Source organism: Pristis pectinata, chromosome 4, assembly GCF_009764475.1.
Source record: "Pristis pectinata isolate sPriPec2 chromosome 4, sPriPec2.1.pri, whole genome shotgun sequence".
Taxonomy (NCBI): domain Eukaryota; kingdom Metazoa; phylum Chordata; class Chondrichthyes; order Rhinopristiformes; family Pristidae; genus Pristis; species Pristis pectinata.
In genome coordinates, this window is record NC_067408.1 from 62,286,902 (window position 1) to 62,302,907 (window position 16,006).

Consider the following 16,006-nt stretch of genomic DNA (forward strand, 5'->3'; position numbering starts at 1 on the left):
AGCCTACCAGCACATTGTTGGGACATGTGAGGAAACTGGGGCACCTGGGGGAAACCCGCGTGGTCACAGGGAGAATGTGCAAACTCCACCCAGACAGCACCCAAGGCCAGGATTGAACCTGGGTTCCTGAAACCATGGGGGTAACAGCACTAACTGCTAAGTTACCCAACTGCACCAATTGTTGGACAAGGTCAAAGGTCGAGGCTCCTGCAATATCACATCCAGAGCCCCCACATTTTCCGTCCCTGACCACTGCCCAGGCTCTTACCCAACCTAGGAGTGCAACCTCCTACTGACTCAAACAGTTCTGGCAACTCTCCTCTTTCCTGATAAATCAAAAGGGATCCTGAGCCAAAGTTCAACAGGACAAAACACTTCCCATTGAAGAAGTTTCCGGGATCTCACTGGTGACCACAATCTCAACGATGGAAAACATTCTGATTGGTTGCATCACGGTCTGGTATGGAAACTCCAATGCACAGGAATGCAAGAGGCTACAGAGACTGGTGGACTCAGCCAGTTCCATCATGGGTACAGCTCTCCCCACCATCGAGGGTATCTACAAGAGGCAATGTCTCAGGAAGGCGACATCCATCATTAAGGACCCCACCATCCGGGCCATCAATGCTGCCATCAGGCAGGGGGTACAGGAGCCTGAAGACTCACACCTGAAGGTTCAACGACAGCTTCTTCCCCACTGCCATCAGGCTCTTGAGCCAACCTGAAAAACCCTAACACCACTTCGGTCTATATTCCTTTTCTCTCTCAACTTGCACTAATGTGTTTATTTTAGTTCATTTTGTCATGTAAGTTATGTATAATTTATGTTAATTTAAGTCTATGTTAACTTACGTTCATCATATTTGTAATGTACTGTGCTGCTGCTGCAAAAAGCTGACTTTCATGGTACTTATACTCTGGATATATATGCCTATGACAATAAACAATAAACTTGAACTTGTACTCCACAAACCCCTCTATAGTTCCCATTTCCCAAAAGCAAACATGCCAATTTCTCTTTCCTTGGGTCTGGGGTGGGTGCCTTCACCAGTTCATTTAGTAATTCATTTGCTATAGTTTCGCTCATTCAGTTAACCTATGTTCTCTTTCAACTTCCTGCTCCCCTAATGACTATTTACTGTTCTTCTGAACTTAATGTCAAATGCTTCCAGGGATCATGTAATTTGTATGCAGCTTTGGGTCACTGAATGTAGAGCAGATATTGGATGCAGTCTGCCAGGTACATGGATAAGAAAGAAATGTGCTGGTTAGCAGGTTAATTAGCTGCTGTAAACTACCCCCAGTGTAGGTGGTTGGTTGAGAATCAGGGTAAATTAATGGGCACGTAAGAGAATGGGTTACAGGGAAATAAGTCAGGGAATGGGATTGATGGGAATGCTCTAGGTGTCGACAATGGACTGAATGGCCTCCTTCTATTTCATAAGGAAATATAACATCCACAAAGGTGAGACTCATTGTGTCAGACTGAGGCCAAGTGCTAAACCAGCTCCACAGGAGGCTTCTTTCTATATATTACTTATAAATGACCTGATCATTTCATGCATTTTTAAACTTATTTAATTTGGTGCAAATGCAACAGAGATGTTCCTGTGAGAAGATCAACACTGAAGCTCTTTTTAGACTGCGCCTCACAGACAACCGAGCTAACAGAAACCACAAACTATGTAGAGCTCTGAAGTCTACCAGAATGATCACTTGTAAAGAGATTCTTGGCTTCCCTACCAGAAAGAATCAGTTCGAGGAGAATGTCCAGGAGCTAGATAACAGCAAGTGCAAGGCATTCCTGGATTCAAAGTTCCAACATCCCTCAGATGTTTCTTTTTATTCAAGCTTCACAAATCATTGAGCGAAGAAATATCTTCATACCTCAGTTGCTCGATCCTTATCCTGTGATAGTGAGCCCCTAGTTCTAGATTTCCCAGCCAGGGGAAACATCCTCCCAAGCATGCACCCTGTCAAGGCCCTAATGCATTTTTATAAGTTTCAATGAGGTTATTTCTCACCTTCTGAACCCTAAGAATAAGGGCCAAAACTACTTAATCTCTTCATAGTTAAATCCCTTCATCCTAAAAGTCAGCTTAGCCAACAAAGCGAGAAACCTTTGTTGCATAAGCCCAGTTTATACTTCCCTGGAAAAGGATGTTAAAAGTTTGCACAATTCTCCAGCTATGGTCTTGCCAAGGTCCTATATAATTGCATTGGGATCTCTCTACTCTGATAGTCCAAACCATTTGTAGTAAAAGCAACATACAAAATGCTGGAGGAAATCAGCGGATCAGGCAGCATCTACGGAGAGAAATGGACCGTTAATGTTTCGGGTCAAGGCCCTTCATCTGGACCTTTCATCGAGTCCAGATTGGTATCAGTTTATTATTGTCACTTGTACCTCAACTTGAAACATCAACTGTCCATTTCTCTCCATGGATGCTGCCTGACCTATTGATTTCCTCCAGTATTTTGTGTATTGGTCCAGATTCCAGCATCTGCACCTTGTGTCTCCTTTGTAATAAAAGTCTAACATAAAATTGACTTTCCCATTGCATGCTGTATCTGCATGTTCAGGTTCTGCGATTTGAAGAAATTTCTTCACTCAGTTCTAGGCAAGGACAATCAAATTCTTCTGAATGCCAATCAGTTTCTCAACCGCATACACAAGATGGTGGAATGGGCAGACACATAGTAAATGAAATACAACACAGAAAGAGTGGTGATACAATAAGAGATTGTATAAATGAAGTATTAAAATTCTAAAGTGATTGCAGAAATACAGAGACCTGGGGTTTTCTACATATACAAATCCTTTGACTGTGGCAAGGTGGTTAGTGGATAACCTGTTTAAAAAAAAGCAACTGGGATAGCGTGCAAATCCTTAGAGTGCAAACCCATATAAACTGCTAGTTTGGTATCCTGTCCAATTCTGCTCACCATACTGCAAGAAAGATGTCAATGCCTTGGAGAATTTGGTCTGACCAGAGAACCTGAGATTTCTCTCTTTACATTAGTGAATACTGAGGAAAGGTTTCACAGATATGCAAAATTATATCGGGTTTTGACTGAATACATTGGGGTAAACCATTTTCAGTGGACCAGGATCAGGTCCCAGACAAGAGAGTTAAGATTACTAAGGTTGGATGGGGGGAGTGAGTTGTGGTCTAAAATGTGTTGCTTAGAAGGGCAGTACAATCAGATTCAATGGTCACTTATTTCAATAGTCCCTTCCAAAAGGGAAATGCATGGAAATATAAGAAGTTGTATGCAATGGGAAGAAAGCCAAATAGGAATTTAGCAGATCTTTCAAGGAGCACACACAGGCATAATAGGCTTAATTGCATCCTCCTGTGCTCTAGAAGTATAAATCAAGGCATAACAAGCCTCAACTAAATGGGAACTTATTGAGAACTGAGGCAAGATTACAGCAGTTCAAAAAAAAATGTGTGAAAGGAGAAGGTGGGGGGGGGGGGGGCGGTTCACTTAAGTTTTTAAAATACAACCAAATGCAGCAAACATTAATTTGGAATAAACTGGACTGCAGCATCAGAGAGCTTCAAATTAAACAAGGTTCAAAATTAAAACAGGTATTGTGAACAGATTCTTTGATCAAAGGGCAGTAAACAATTGGGAGTAACCTTGCTGACAGGATAGTAAAGAGAAAAATTAATACAGTTGAATGTGAAGTAGAAAGAAAGATACAAGAAGGATAATTTCTCAGCAGCATTTCTTTCCGGTGACTATGCAAAGATACCAAAGGGCAACAATACTATATCTCAGATGTTTTTGACAGCAGGATGAGATTGGTAAAGAGAATGTTTTAAACCTGAAGTTCCTATCCACAGCTATTTTAGTGCCTTTTGGCTAAGCTCACATACCTGTAGATGTTTTACAATATTGACAACCTCCCTTGTTGAATATGGATAGCTTATGATTCCTTGATCAGCCATATCTCTCAACTCGCCAAAGGCCGACACAAGCTTTTGAAGAACTGGCTCTGGGACATCAGGGCCATATTGTCGAAGCATAGCAAGCTCAGATTGGGGTTTAGGATTATCAACTGCACTGCAGCTAAAAATATCACCTGTCCAAAAAAGAAAAAAAAGAATCATTGTTTTAAGAGAACAACCGGAATGCCAATTACATGAGGGATAGTTGTACAAGGTCCCTCTCTCATTAGCGGCCTTCTAATTGGAGCAGTGGGTCACAGAAATGGCACTGTATATGACATACTTATGACCTGCACTCCAATTTACGTTTTCCCTCTCTGGAGCTAGCTCCTGCAAAATGACTCTTAGTATGCTCATACATTATTTTGTTATCACTAATAACACGCACTGAGAAAAAGTGTATGTTTCTGGAATAATACATACCATGTGCAAGTAGAAGGGGTGAACAATGGAGAAAGAATATCATATTGTAGCTTCAGGTCCCTACAACATAATATCCTGCAATATTTTATCATAACTAAAACATTCCTTGGAATAAAGCAGCATTTGATAAAGTGTCACATCAAAGGTTATTGTGGAAAATAAACTAATGGTGTAGGAGGTTACATAACGGCGTGGAGAGAAGATTGATTGGCTGACAAGAAACAAAGAGTAGACATAAATGTTATTTTTCTAGCTGGCGAGATGTAAAGAGTGGTGTGCTACAGGGAGTGGTGCTAGGACCTCAGTTTTTTTTACAGTTCATATAAATAGCTTGAATGAAGACATCAAAGGTATATTTTTAAATTCACTGATGATACAAAGATAGGAAGTTAAGTTGTGAAGAGGACATAAGCAGACTACAAAGCGATGCACAAAGATTAAGTGAGTGTGCAAAGATCTGGCAAATGTGTGAAATTGTCCACTTTGGCAAGAGGAAGAAAAATATTATTTAAATAGTAAGAGATTACAGAGCTCTGAGATGTACAGAGTCCTGGGTATCCTAGTGCATGATTCACTAAAACCTAATGTGGAGGTACAGCAAGTACTTGGCAAAGTTAACAGAATGTGATCATTTATTGTTAAGGGAATGGAATACAAAAATAAGGGGGGTAAGCTATACTCAGTTATATTGGGCAGTGTTAAGAAAATCTGGAGCATGATGCATAGTATTCTTATTTAAGGAAGGATGTTAATGCATTGGAAGTGGTTCAGAGGAAGTTTAGAAGACTAATAGCTAGAGTGGAGACACAAGAGGCCGCAGATGCTGGAATCTGAAGTTAAAAAAACAATCTGCTGGAGGAACTCCGTTGGTCAAGCAGCATCTGTTGGGGGAAAGGACTCCCACAGCATTTGAGAAGTATCTGGATGAGCATTTGAGTCTTTGAGAAGTATCTGGATGAGCATTTGGTACTACAGTGAATGTCCTGTTGGATGTCCCTTGCAAGATATTTTTCTTGTATTTCCTTTTGTAACTTTACTACTTTTTATAGTCACCCTGTGCAGGTAAGCTGCAATGCAGGTTGGTTTACGGAGTCAGGGTAGAAACTGTGGAGTTTCCCTTAGATATGTCATTGGAACCAAAAGTCTGAAGAGCTGCAAATGTCACATGTATTCAAAGATGAGGAAAAGAGTAAATAAGGTAAACCATAGGTCAATCAACCTCACATCAGTAAAGGGAAAACTCATAACTGTGGACAAAATTGGTTATCACTTGAAAATGTGTGTTAATATATGATGTCCATTATAGATTTGTTAAATCACGCCTGGCAAATTTGATCAAGATCTCCAATGAAGTCACAGAGAATGTGGATGTAAACAGGCAAGTTTAACCTCATGGCATTAAAGGAGCAGAGGCTGTGTGGATACTGAGTGTAATTGAGTGGGTCTTGAAAGAGAAGACTTGTCAGTGTAAGCCGTGAACTGACCACACACAACTGAGTCACAGTTGCTGCCGTACTCACAGAACATAAGAGTAGCCTGCATCACACAGGTGTTCACACATAAATGAAATTGATGTATTCATGTTTTGCAATGATCTGTATGGATGGCATGCAAAACAAAGTTTTTCACTGTATCTCAGTACATGTGACAATAATAAACCAATTACCAAATCCACCTCAATGACAGCTTAGTTCATGAAGTAGTTGAGTGCCCACAAAATTAGCTGAGAATCCAGAGAGCAACTGTGTATGGTGTTATGAGTAGGTTTTAAACCACTACTCTACCTGAAATGCATTCATGAATTAGCGGGGAATGATTACAAAGTCTTCACATGAAACTGAAATATAGTAAAACAGTGAGGAGGATTTTAACAGACTTCCGGAGTACATGGACAGCCATGGAATGTGGGCAGAAGGCAAATGAAGTTTAACGTAGAGAAAAATAAAGTGATTCATTTTGATAGGAGTTATGAGGAAGCACAACATAGAAAAAATAGTACAATTTAAGCAGGGTGCAGGAACACAGAGAGCAGGGACACATACAAATCTTTAATGATGAATGACATGTTAGACATGTGGGATCTTTTGTTTTATAAATAGAAGCACAGGCTACAAAAACAAGTTATATATTACTGGTTTAAGCCTCAGCTGGAGAACGATCAAAATCTGGCCACCACATTTTAGAAAGGGCATTAAGTCCTTGGGGAGTGCAGAGGAGATTTACTGGAATGATAACAGGGATAAAGGACTTCAGTCACATGCAGAGACTAGAGAATTTGGGACTGATCTATTTAAAGCAGATAAGCTTAAAATGAGATTTGATAGAGGGATCAAAATTGTGAATGCTTTTGATTAAATGGATAGGGAAATCTGGCAAGTGGAATGGTGACCGGGGGAGCTGAGAAGAAATATTTTGAAGCAGTGAGTTGTTGTGGTCTGAAGACAATGTGCAAATGGAGTGCTAAGCAGATTCAATGGTAGCTTTCAAAAGGAAATTCGACAATTGAAAAGGATTGGCAATTTGGCATTTTGAACATATGATGTCATTTGTAAGGCATAACTACTTTCATAGAAATAAAACCAAAAATAATCTTCTTTTCCTACACTCCCAAACCGTTCCCTCCCCCCCGCTGCCAACTAATCCCCACACAAAATTATGGGACAAGTTAACATGAGAAATAAAATCGGTTTATTATTGTCACATGTACCAAAGTACAGTGAAAAACTTTGTTTTGTGTGCTATCCATACAGATCATTTCATCTCATTTGTGCATTGAGGTAGTACAAGGGAAAAGCAATAACAGAATGCAGAATAAAGTGTTACAGTTAGAGAGAAAGTGCAGTGCAGGCAGACAATAAGGTGCAAAGTCATAACGAGGTAGATTGTGAGGTCAAGAGTCCATTTTATCGTACTAGGGGACTGTTCAATAGTCTTACAACAGCAGGATAGAAGCTGTCCTTGAGCCTGGTGGTATGTGCTTTCAGGCTTTTGCATCTTCTGCCTGATGGCAGGGGGGAGAAGAGAGAATGTCCGGGGTGAGTGGGGTCTTTGATTATGTTAACTGTTTTACTGAGGCAGCAAGAACCATCTTGCTCCTTGTGGTAGCTTGATATCATAAACTAGTCAAGGATAAATGTGTGGCAATTCTACTGTGGACATTCCAGTAAAATCACAAATACTAAGTTCGGTGTGAATAAAGGGTTGAATCACAAGTCTTACCTAGAGCACCGAAGAAATCATTACCCAAAAAGGGAAACCCTGGTCTATTTGCCAGAACGATCATTCGGAAATCTGGATGAATTACTATCACGTCTGGTCTTCCTTCAGCACTGGCTTGATCTGAAATATCAGCATGTGATCCATCATATTCCTTAGTAATTAAAGAGAACTTTTGTTGCTAACACTACATTTCATATATATTTTTGAAAAAATCTTGATTTGTTGAAAATATAAAGAGATGCAGGTCCAGAATCTCTCGTTGGGAATTTTGCCCAGTACAGCTCAAAGGCACTGGGGAGGGAAACAGGTCAGATTTCGAAGAGGCCAGCTTCCTAGTTGCCAACTGTTGGGGAGGATGTGCAAGACATCCCACCAAGGGCTAGACTACTGCAATAAGAGAAGCAAGGCCTTTTAAAATAATTTCTTCCAGCGGCTTGAGCAGACAGTTTAGTTTTAAATTATAAACTAAGTTCATATTGTCAGCACCACACTCCCAGGGAAGCCTGCCTACAACAACCCCACATAGGGTTTATAACGAAGGAGCAGATCTTTTGGGTCAGCTGATACATGGAAGTGCTTATGCTCCATTTGAGCCTCCTTTCACCTTCCTTCACATAACCCAAGCAGCACAACTTTCTTCTTGTCCATTCCCCTCTTCCACAGACTCCAGTCCCTAGTCACACTACCTGGGTACTCCCTTAGGATGAACTGATTGTTTGCAAACTTTTAGCACTGAGAGGAACTCCTCACCATGTAACTATCCGTCATCATGACTAGTTATTTACACACCCATAATATCACCCTCAGCTCACCTGCTGCTGAGAAACTTATTATATTTCCTCATGTAACTATTTTGAAGCTGATCTCTGTAAATTCAAACTCATGCAAAGCTCTGCTGCTCAGATCTTATTACATGCCAAATCCCATTCGTCTGTCACCCAAACTCCCTGGAAGATCCAGAAAAGCTTCAGTTTTAAAATTCTTCTATTGATTTTTAAACATCTCTATACCTTGCCTGTCCCTCTCTCTCTATGATCAGCTCCAATCCTACATCTCTCTGACACCACCACTGTACAAGATGTTGGTAAGGCCACATTTGGAATATTGCATACAGTTCTGGTTGCCCTGCTATAGGAAGGATGTCATTAAACTGGAGAGGGTTCAAAAAAGATTTACGAGGACGTTACTGGGACTGGAGCGCTTGGGTTTTAAGAAGAAGCTGGATAGGTGGGGACTGTTTTCCCTGGAGTGTAGGAAGCTGAGGATGACCTTATAGACATTTATAAAATCATGAGGGGCATAGATAAAGGGAATAGCCAAAGTCTTTTCCCCAGGGTAAGGGAGTCCAAAACTAGAGGGCATAGGTTTAAGGTGAGAGGCGAAAGGGACCCGAGGGGCAACTTTTCACACAGAGGGCGATGAGTATATGGAACGAACTGCCAGAGGAAGTGGTAGGGGTGGATACAATTACAACATTTCAAAGGCATTTGGGCAGGTACGTGGATAGGAAAGGGTTAGAGGGAAATGGGCCAAATGCAGGCAAATGTGACTAGCTCAGTTAGGTGACTTGGTTGGCTTGGACAAGTTGGGTTTAAGTGTTTGTTTCCATGCTGTATAGCTCCATGAGTCTATGACCACCAAATTCTTCCAATTTTGTTCCCTCGCACTTTCCTGATTGCAATCACTTTTTTCATTCAAGCCCCTAATTTCTGAAATTCCTAAACTTCCCAATTTCTCCACTTTTTTCTCCTCCTTTAAGTTTTTCCTTAAAACCTAATTCTTTGAACACCTTCCTATGTGTCAAAATCTCATCTGATAATGCTTCCAAAAAGCATCTTGGAATATATTACTATATTAAAGACGCTATTCACATGCAAGTTCTTATTTACCCCTCCAGCTTTCCTGTGTACGTCTATTTTATTCGCGTCAGCTACTTTTTATGGTCTTGGATGTCACGTTTTAATGCATGACCATCCTACACTTATGGTTCCTAATTGTGAACTCCCTGGCCCAGTCTCAGCAGAGTCAAACTTGTCCAAGGGCATGCCTCAGAAAGTGTGATCATGCCATGCTGCAGTGGGTTTCATCACTCCTGAAATTTGAAAATTAATTATAGTATTTAATCCCTGATTGTCATTAGATTATAAGACTAATAAATTCAGCTTGCTATGAATTAGTAAAATATATACAATTGGAAATATTCCATTATTCATGTTTGCTACTTTCTTTGGCAGTTTGCATTGTCAATCTTCAGAGAATCAGCAATACTTACCAACAACAATGCGTCTTCCATCAGAGAGAATCATCTCGCCACTTTCCACCAATGTCTTCAGGATGCAGGTGACATTGGTTGGTGCCTTGTCAGCCTCATCAATGACCAGGATGTGTCCACGTTTAACAGCTCTCACCTGGGCATGAAAGAAACAAATGGCATTTATGGCTTTCTTGTCAAAGAAGCTCCACACCCTCAGAATCTCCCACTGATTAATAACAGAACAGTGAATCACTACAGAGCCACTACAGATGATGTGAAACAGAGATGTCATAATTATCAGGAAAGAATGAACAGACTGTAGCTCCTTTCATTAGAAGAGTCGGGGATGCAGGACAGAGGTCTTTAAATTTCTGAAGGCAATCAACAGCATAAGCTTGGAGAAGATATTTTCACTTATCAGGATGTCAAAGCAAGGAGCTATAAATGAGTGGTGCTTGATCTTCCAAGTGGTGTTATGGAAGGCTGCCTGAAAGAGGGGAGTGGGTGTTTCCTGCAAGCAATTGATAACTAAAATGTGTAAAGGTTTTTTTGTTGTAGCTTTCAACTTGTAGGTTGACAACTGGGCATATCATTTCAATGGCCTGGAGGAGGCTGTTCAGGAAAGTGTGGGATGAGCAACAGAGAGAAGGATGTTATCATACAGCACAGAAGACTTCCATTTGGTCTGTGTAATATCATCCTTTTTAATGAGTAATCCAATTATTCCCACTCCCCACAGCAATATTTCATGCTCCCCTAGGCTGCCTTAGATGTAGGGACATATACTCACAGCTGTCTTTCAGGGAAAAGGGAAAAGTTCATTTTGTCTGATTCCTGGTTATGTCGAGAATGAACATAGTTTGTTTCAATAGAAACACAGAATGTTGGAAATCTCAGGAGTTCAGGCATCTGTGGCACAGCTAGCAGAGCTGCTGCCTCACTGTAACAGTAACCTTAGTTCAATCCTGACCTCTGGTGCTATCTATCTGGAATTTGCATGGTCTCCCCGTGACCACATGGGTTTCCTCTGGATGCTCCGGTTTCCTCCCATGTCCCAAAGTCATGAGGGTTGATGGGTTACTTGACCACTGTGAATTTCCCTCAGTGTGTAGGTGAATGAGAGGAGATGTTGGGAACATGGGGAAAATAAAATTGGATTAGTGTAGGATTAGAGTAAATGATGCTTGATGGTTAGTGTAGACTTGATAGGCAGAAAGGTCTGTTTTTATGCAGTTTGGATCTATAACTTACTGGAGCCTCCTCTCTCTATGACTCTTAGATTTGCATCATCTCTAATGGCTCTTAGGGCATTGAGTACAGGAGCTGGGGTATTATCTTGCAGTTGTATAAGTCATTGGTGAGGCCGCACTTCAAGTACTGTGTACAGCTTTGTTCACTGTGTTATAGGAAAGACACGGTTAAGCTGGAAAGAATGCAGAGAAGATTTACAAGGATGTTGCCAGGACTAGAGGGCCTGAGTTATAGGGAGAGGTTGGCCAGGCTAGGTCTTTATTCCTTGAAACCTAGGAGACTAAGGGGCCAACCTTATCGAAGAGGTTAAAATTATGAGTGGCATAGATAAGGAGGATGGTAACAGTCTTTTTCCCAGGGTAGGGGAGTCCAAAACTAGGGGGCATAGGTTTAGGGTGAGAGGGGAAAGATTTTAAAGGGATCTGAGGGGCAACTTTTTCATGCAGAGGGTGGTGAGTATATGGAATGAGCTGCCAGAGGAGGTGGTTGAGGCAGGTCAATAGCATCATTTAAGAAGCATTTGGATAGGTACATGGAGGGGCGGGGCTTAGAGAGACATGGGCCGAACGCAGGAAATTGGGACTAGTTGGGTGGGCATCATGGTCATTATGGCCTCATTGGGCTGAAGGGCCTGCACCTGTGCTCTTTTGCTCTATGACTCTTCTGTTTTTATTTCAGACTCAGCACTTGCAGTTTTTTTTAATTTTCACATAATTTGCTTCATTTGTCCACTCAAATGCAGTCCTGCATAAAGATGGTTGTACAAAATTCATTTCCAGTTGCTTGTAAATAGGAAGGATGGAACTTCTTGCATTTGCTCAGAGTGCCATCTGATTTCACTGAATTTAAAGGGGTCTGAGAGTCCAAGTGGAGAACAAGTAAATTCAAGGAGGATTTTTACCACACCAACTCTGATCCCTCTTAACAAGCCAGATTGTCAGGGAAAGTACTTCATAGACAATAAATTCAGCATCTGGAGTTCTGCAGGGTCCAGTGTCTGAGTTAAAATTAAATAGTTTGCCATTTAACTTTGAATAAAAAGATCAATGATGGCTCATGACAAATCCTCACAATGGCTCTGTTAAAGTTAACGGCCAAATTGTTTGAAACATTCTCAATATTGATGAGCATACCAAAATATTCATCAGAAAATTGTTTTAAAAGGAATATGTTAAGTTTATTCATTTGTGTTTTTGGATGAGATAAAATCTGTGAATTAATTAACTTAATTTACAATGACATGAATTTAAATTCATTAAAGACACACAAAAACATTTTCATTTTAAGATCTCCTGAACCTTGATATACTTCCAATAATCTCCCAGTTAGTAGAATCTACAGTGAGATGGCCAGATTAGCTGGCCTGAGGATTCCAGATGTTTAATGAGATGCATGTACTGACTGCCCTGGGAATTGCTGCTGACTGCAATTGTTTCAACTGGAGTTAACCTCAGTCAGAGCTAGCAGGTGGAAAGCCGGCAGCGTCTCCTGATCCTCCTCTCCATGGGTGGATTCTGGGGTTGTGGAAATGGTTGGGTTAGAATTGGTTGAAAATCTCTTCAATCTGAACTCTGATGCTTGATGTATGGACACAAGTAATGGCGAGCAAGATGTTCTCACTGATAACCTGTTACCAATCCCCAGTTTGGTAACAGGTTATCAGTGAGAATATCTTGCTCACCATTTGGGACCATTTGGCTCCGGACTTCACCTTGGTCCTTGGAACAAGATCGCCATCCTTGATCCAAATATGTACCATGGAGATGAATTGTGGGGTGGGAGTGCTATCTTTGACATCAGGGCAACATTTGTCCAAGTGGGGTAAAATTGAAGTCAATAAAGTGATGGCCACTGACTTTAGTTCTACCAGGGCTCCTCAGTAGATACCAGTTCTATTGAGGAGCGCTGGCAGAATTGAAGTCAATGGGCATGAAGGCAGGTAGTATCTTGTCAAGCTTGGCTGTGTGCCCCTCCAGTTCTATGACCCCCTAACCTCCAGGTGTACAAGGGATCAGACACATGGAAATGCTCCTCACTCCCACCCTCTGTATGTACCCCTCTTAAATCACATACCATCCTGATGAACATCTTTTACTGTTATTTCAATGGTCTGGATCTAAGTCTTGGAACTCCCTCTGCAAGTAGCACTGTGGGAGGGCCCTCTTCTCAATGCTGCCATCAGGCAGGAGGTACAGGAGCCTGAAGACCCACACCTAACGAGTTCTTCCCCACTGCCATCACTAACCTGAAAAACCTTAACACCCGCTTGGACTATATTTCTTTTTCTCTCTCCCTCAACCTGCACTAATGTCATTATGTTTATTTTCCTGTGTAAGTGACAATTTATGTTAATTTAAGTTTATGTTAATGCACTATGATGCTGCTGCAAAAAGCTAACTTTCATGGCATTTATACCCTGGCTACGTACGCCCATGACAATGAACTTGAAACTTGAAGAACCTGGATGAGAATTTCAATCACCGAGGCATACAAGGCTATGGACCAAGTTCAGGACAATGGGATTGGTGTGGAAGGGTTCTTTATGGTTGGCGTGGACGTGGTGGGCCAAGAGGCCTGTTTCTGAGCAGTATGACTCTATCACTCTACTCATTAGAGGCAAGAATCTTACATACCCAACACCTCTGATCCACAGTGAGTACTAGCTGTCATTTACTAGCCCTTGCCCTACCCTATGCTTTTCAGTTCACATACGGGATATGGGCACTCCTGTGAAGGCCAACATTTATTGCCCATCTCTTAATGTATTGGAAAGCTGGCAAGCCATTGTGGTTGCCCCAGTGAAGGTACTCCCAGTGTTGCTGGGTAGGTTGTCCCAGGATTTAGATCATGCAATGTTGAAGGAATGGCAATTAATTTCCTAATCAGGACAATATCACACTTGGACAGGAACTTAGAGCAGGTATAAGTTCCTCCTCTAGCTCTACTACTCTTCAGGATCTCTGCACTCCTCCAAGTAATGCGCACAGTCTTTTTCCCAGGGTTGGGGAGTCAAGAACTACAAGGCATAGGTTTAAGGTGAGAGGGAAGAGACTTAATAGGAAGTTGAGGGGCAACTTTTTCACCCACAGAGTGATCAGTATTTGGAATGAGCTGCAGAGGAAGTGATTGAGGCAGGTACATTAACAACATTTAAAAGGTACCTGGACAGGTACATAGATAGGAAAAATTTAAAGCGATATGGGCCAAATGCAGGCAAATGGGACTTGCTCAGGTAGGCACCTTGGCCAGCATGGATAAGTTGGGCTGGAGGAGTATTTCAGTGCTGCATGACACGAAGTGCTTTTTGTTGCTCAAAAATTAGTGTCATGGCTTCAGCTCCAATTTGTGGGTTAACTGGCTATTTTAAATTACCCCTGTTGTAGGTTAAAGGAAAAAAAATCAAAAGGGAGTTGACGGGCATGTGTGAGAGAGAATAAGTTACAGGGAAATAAGGAGAGGGGGAATAGGATTGATGGGATTGCTCCATTGGGAACTGGCATGGACCCAGTAACTCAAATAGCTTCCTTCTGCGTCATTTCAAATTGTTTCTGCAACATCTTGTTCCAACTGCTGGCTTTCAAAGTAATTCCTACCTTGGTAACTTTGGTCTGCACCCTATCAGTGTAAGTATGTGATAATTCCTCTTGACAGCTCTCCATCTCCAGTCACTCCTTAAAAGCTATCCACATACCTGAACTTTCAGTCATCTGCCTGATATTGCTTTATATGTCCCGGTTTCTAATGCTGTTTGTGTTCCTGAGAGGCATCTAAGGATGTTTCTCATAAACACATGGTGGCTGTTGTTGGAATGCTGGAAACACTCAGCAGATCAGGTAGCATCCGTGAGGAGAGAAACAGGGTCGATATTTTGGGTCAAGGACTGGAAAAGTGAGAAGACAAGCATAGTTTACGTTGCAGAGAGGGGTGGAGAGAACAGAGGGGATAGGGTGCAGACAAAATTTATCAAGGCAACAATGACTTTAAGAACCAGCAGTTAGAACAAAATGATGCAGAAACAATTTGAAATATAACAAATTGAAATAGAAAGGTATAGTTGCATCTGTAAAGAGAAAAAATAGTGCAAGTTTACCTAAGATTGTTAAACTCAATATTAAGCCCTAAGGAAGAAGAGGTGTTGTTCATTGAGCTTACGTTGCACACCACTGGAGCAACACAGGATGTCAGAAACTTGAGTGAGACAGAAAATTAAAGTGACAGGTGACTGGAAGCTTAGGGTCACTCATCCAGACTTGATGGATGTGCTCTGCAAAGAGATCATCCAATCTGCATTTGGTTTGTCCAATGTAGAGGAGAACTCATTGTGAGCCACAAACACAATACACTAAATTGGAAGAAGTGCAAGTGAACTGTTGCTTCATCTGGAAGGGCTGGATGATGAGAAGTGAAGAGATAAAAGGGCAGATTTTTAAAGTAATTGTTGCCTTGACAAATGCAGTGTGCACCCTATCAGACATTCTTTCTGTGCAACTTAATACACACTTGTCTTCTTACTTTTCTAATTCTGAACTAAGTTCCTTCACCCAAAAACTTGATTCTCTTTCTTTCCCCACTGATGCTGCCTGACCTGCTAAGTGTTTCCAGCATTCTGTTTTTAGTTGTTGTGGTAGTTGTTGTTTTCATCCATTTTATCTGAATCAGGAATGAGGACAGGCTATTGTAGCTTATCATAGGTTTGTTAAGACTAACCAGAGGAGAATCTTCATACATGATGACCCCATGTTGAACAGATGGCTGTAAAGTCAGACTCTGCACAGTGGTATCCCTGAAATAAAGCAAAACACATCTCAATTTCAATTGTTAAAATTTTAGATCCCAGTTTACAGACAACTGAGTTTTGTTGCATCTTACCATATATCAATGAATAAAAATAAGCATGTAA

At 41.2% G+C, this 16,006-nt stretch overlaps 1 protein-coding gene across 1 annotated transcript in view; it reads right to left on the reverse strand.

Annotated features, from left to right (window-relative positions):
- vwa8 (von Willebrand factor A domain containing 8) overlaps window positions 1-16,006 on the reverse strand; it is a 321,854-nt gene that overhangs the window by 136,374 nt on the left and 169,474 nt on the right. Inside the window, exons 22-25 of the mRNA XM_052013855.1 lie at window positions 15,814-15,889; window positions 9,874-10,009; window positions 7,602-7,721; window positions 3,888-4,093 (exon numbers count right to left, since the gene is read on the reverse strand). Coding sequence (XP_051869815.1) covers window positions 3,888-4,093; window positions 7,602-7,721; window positions 9,874-10,009; window positions 15,814-15,889 — 538 coding nt within the window. The remainder of the gene's footprint in view (window positions 1-3,887; window positions 4,094-7,601; window positions 7,722-9,873; window positions 10,010-15,813; window positions 15,890-16,006) is intronic.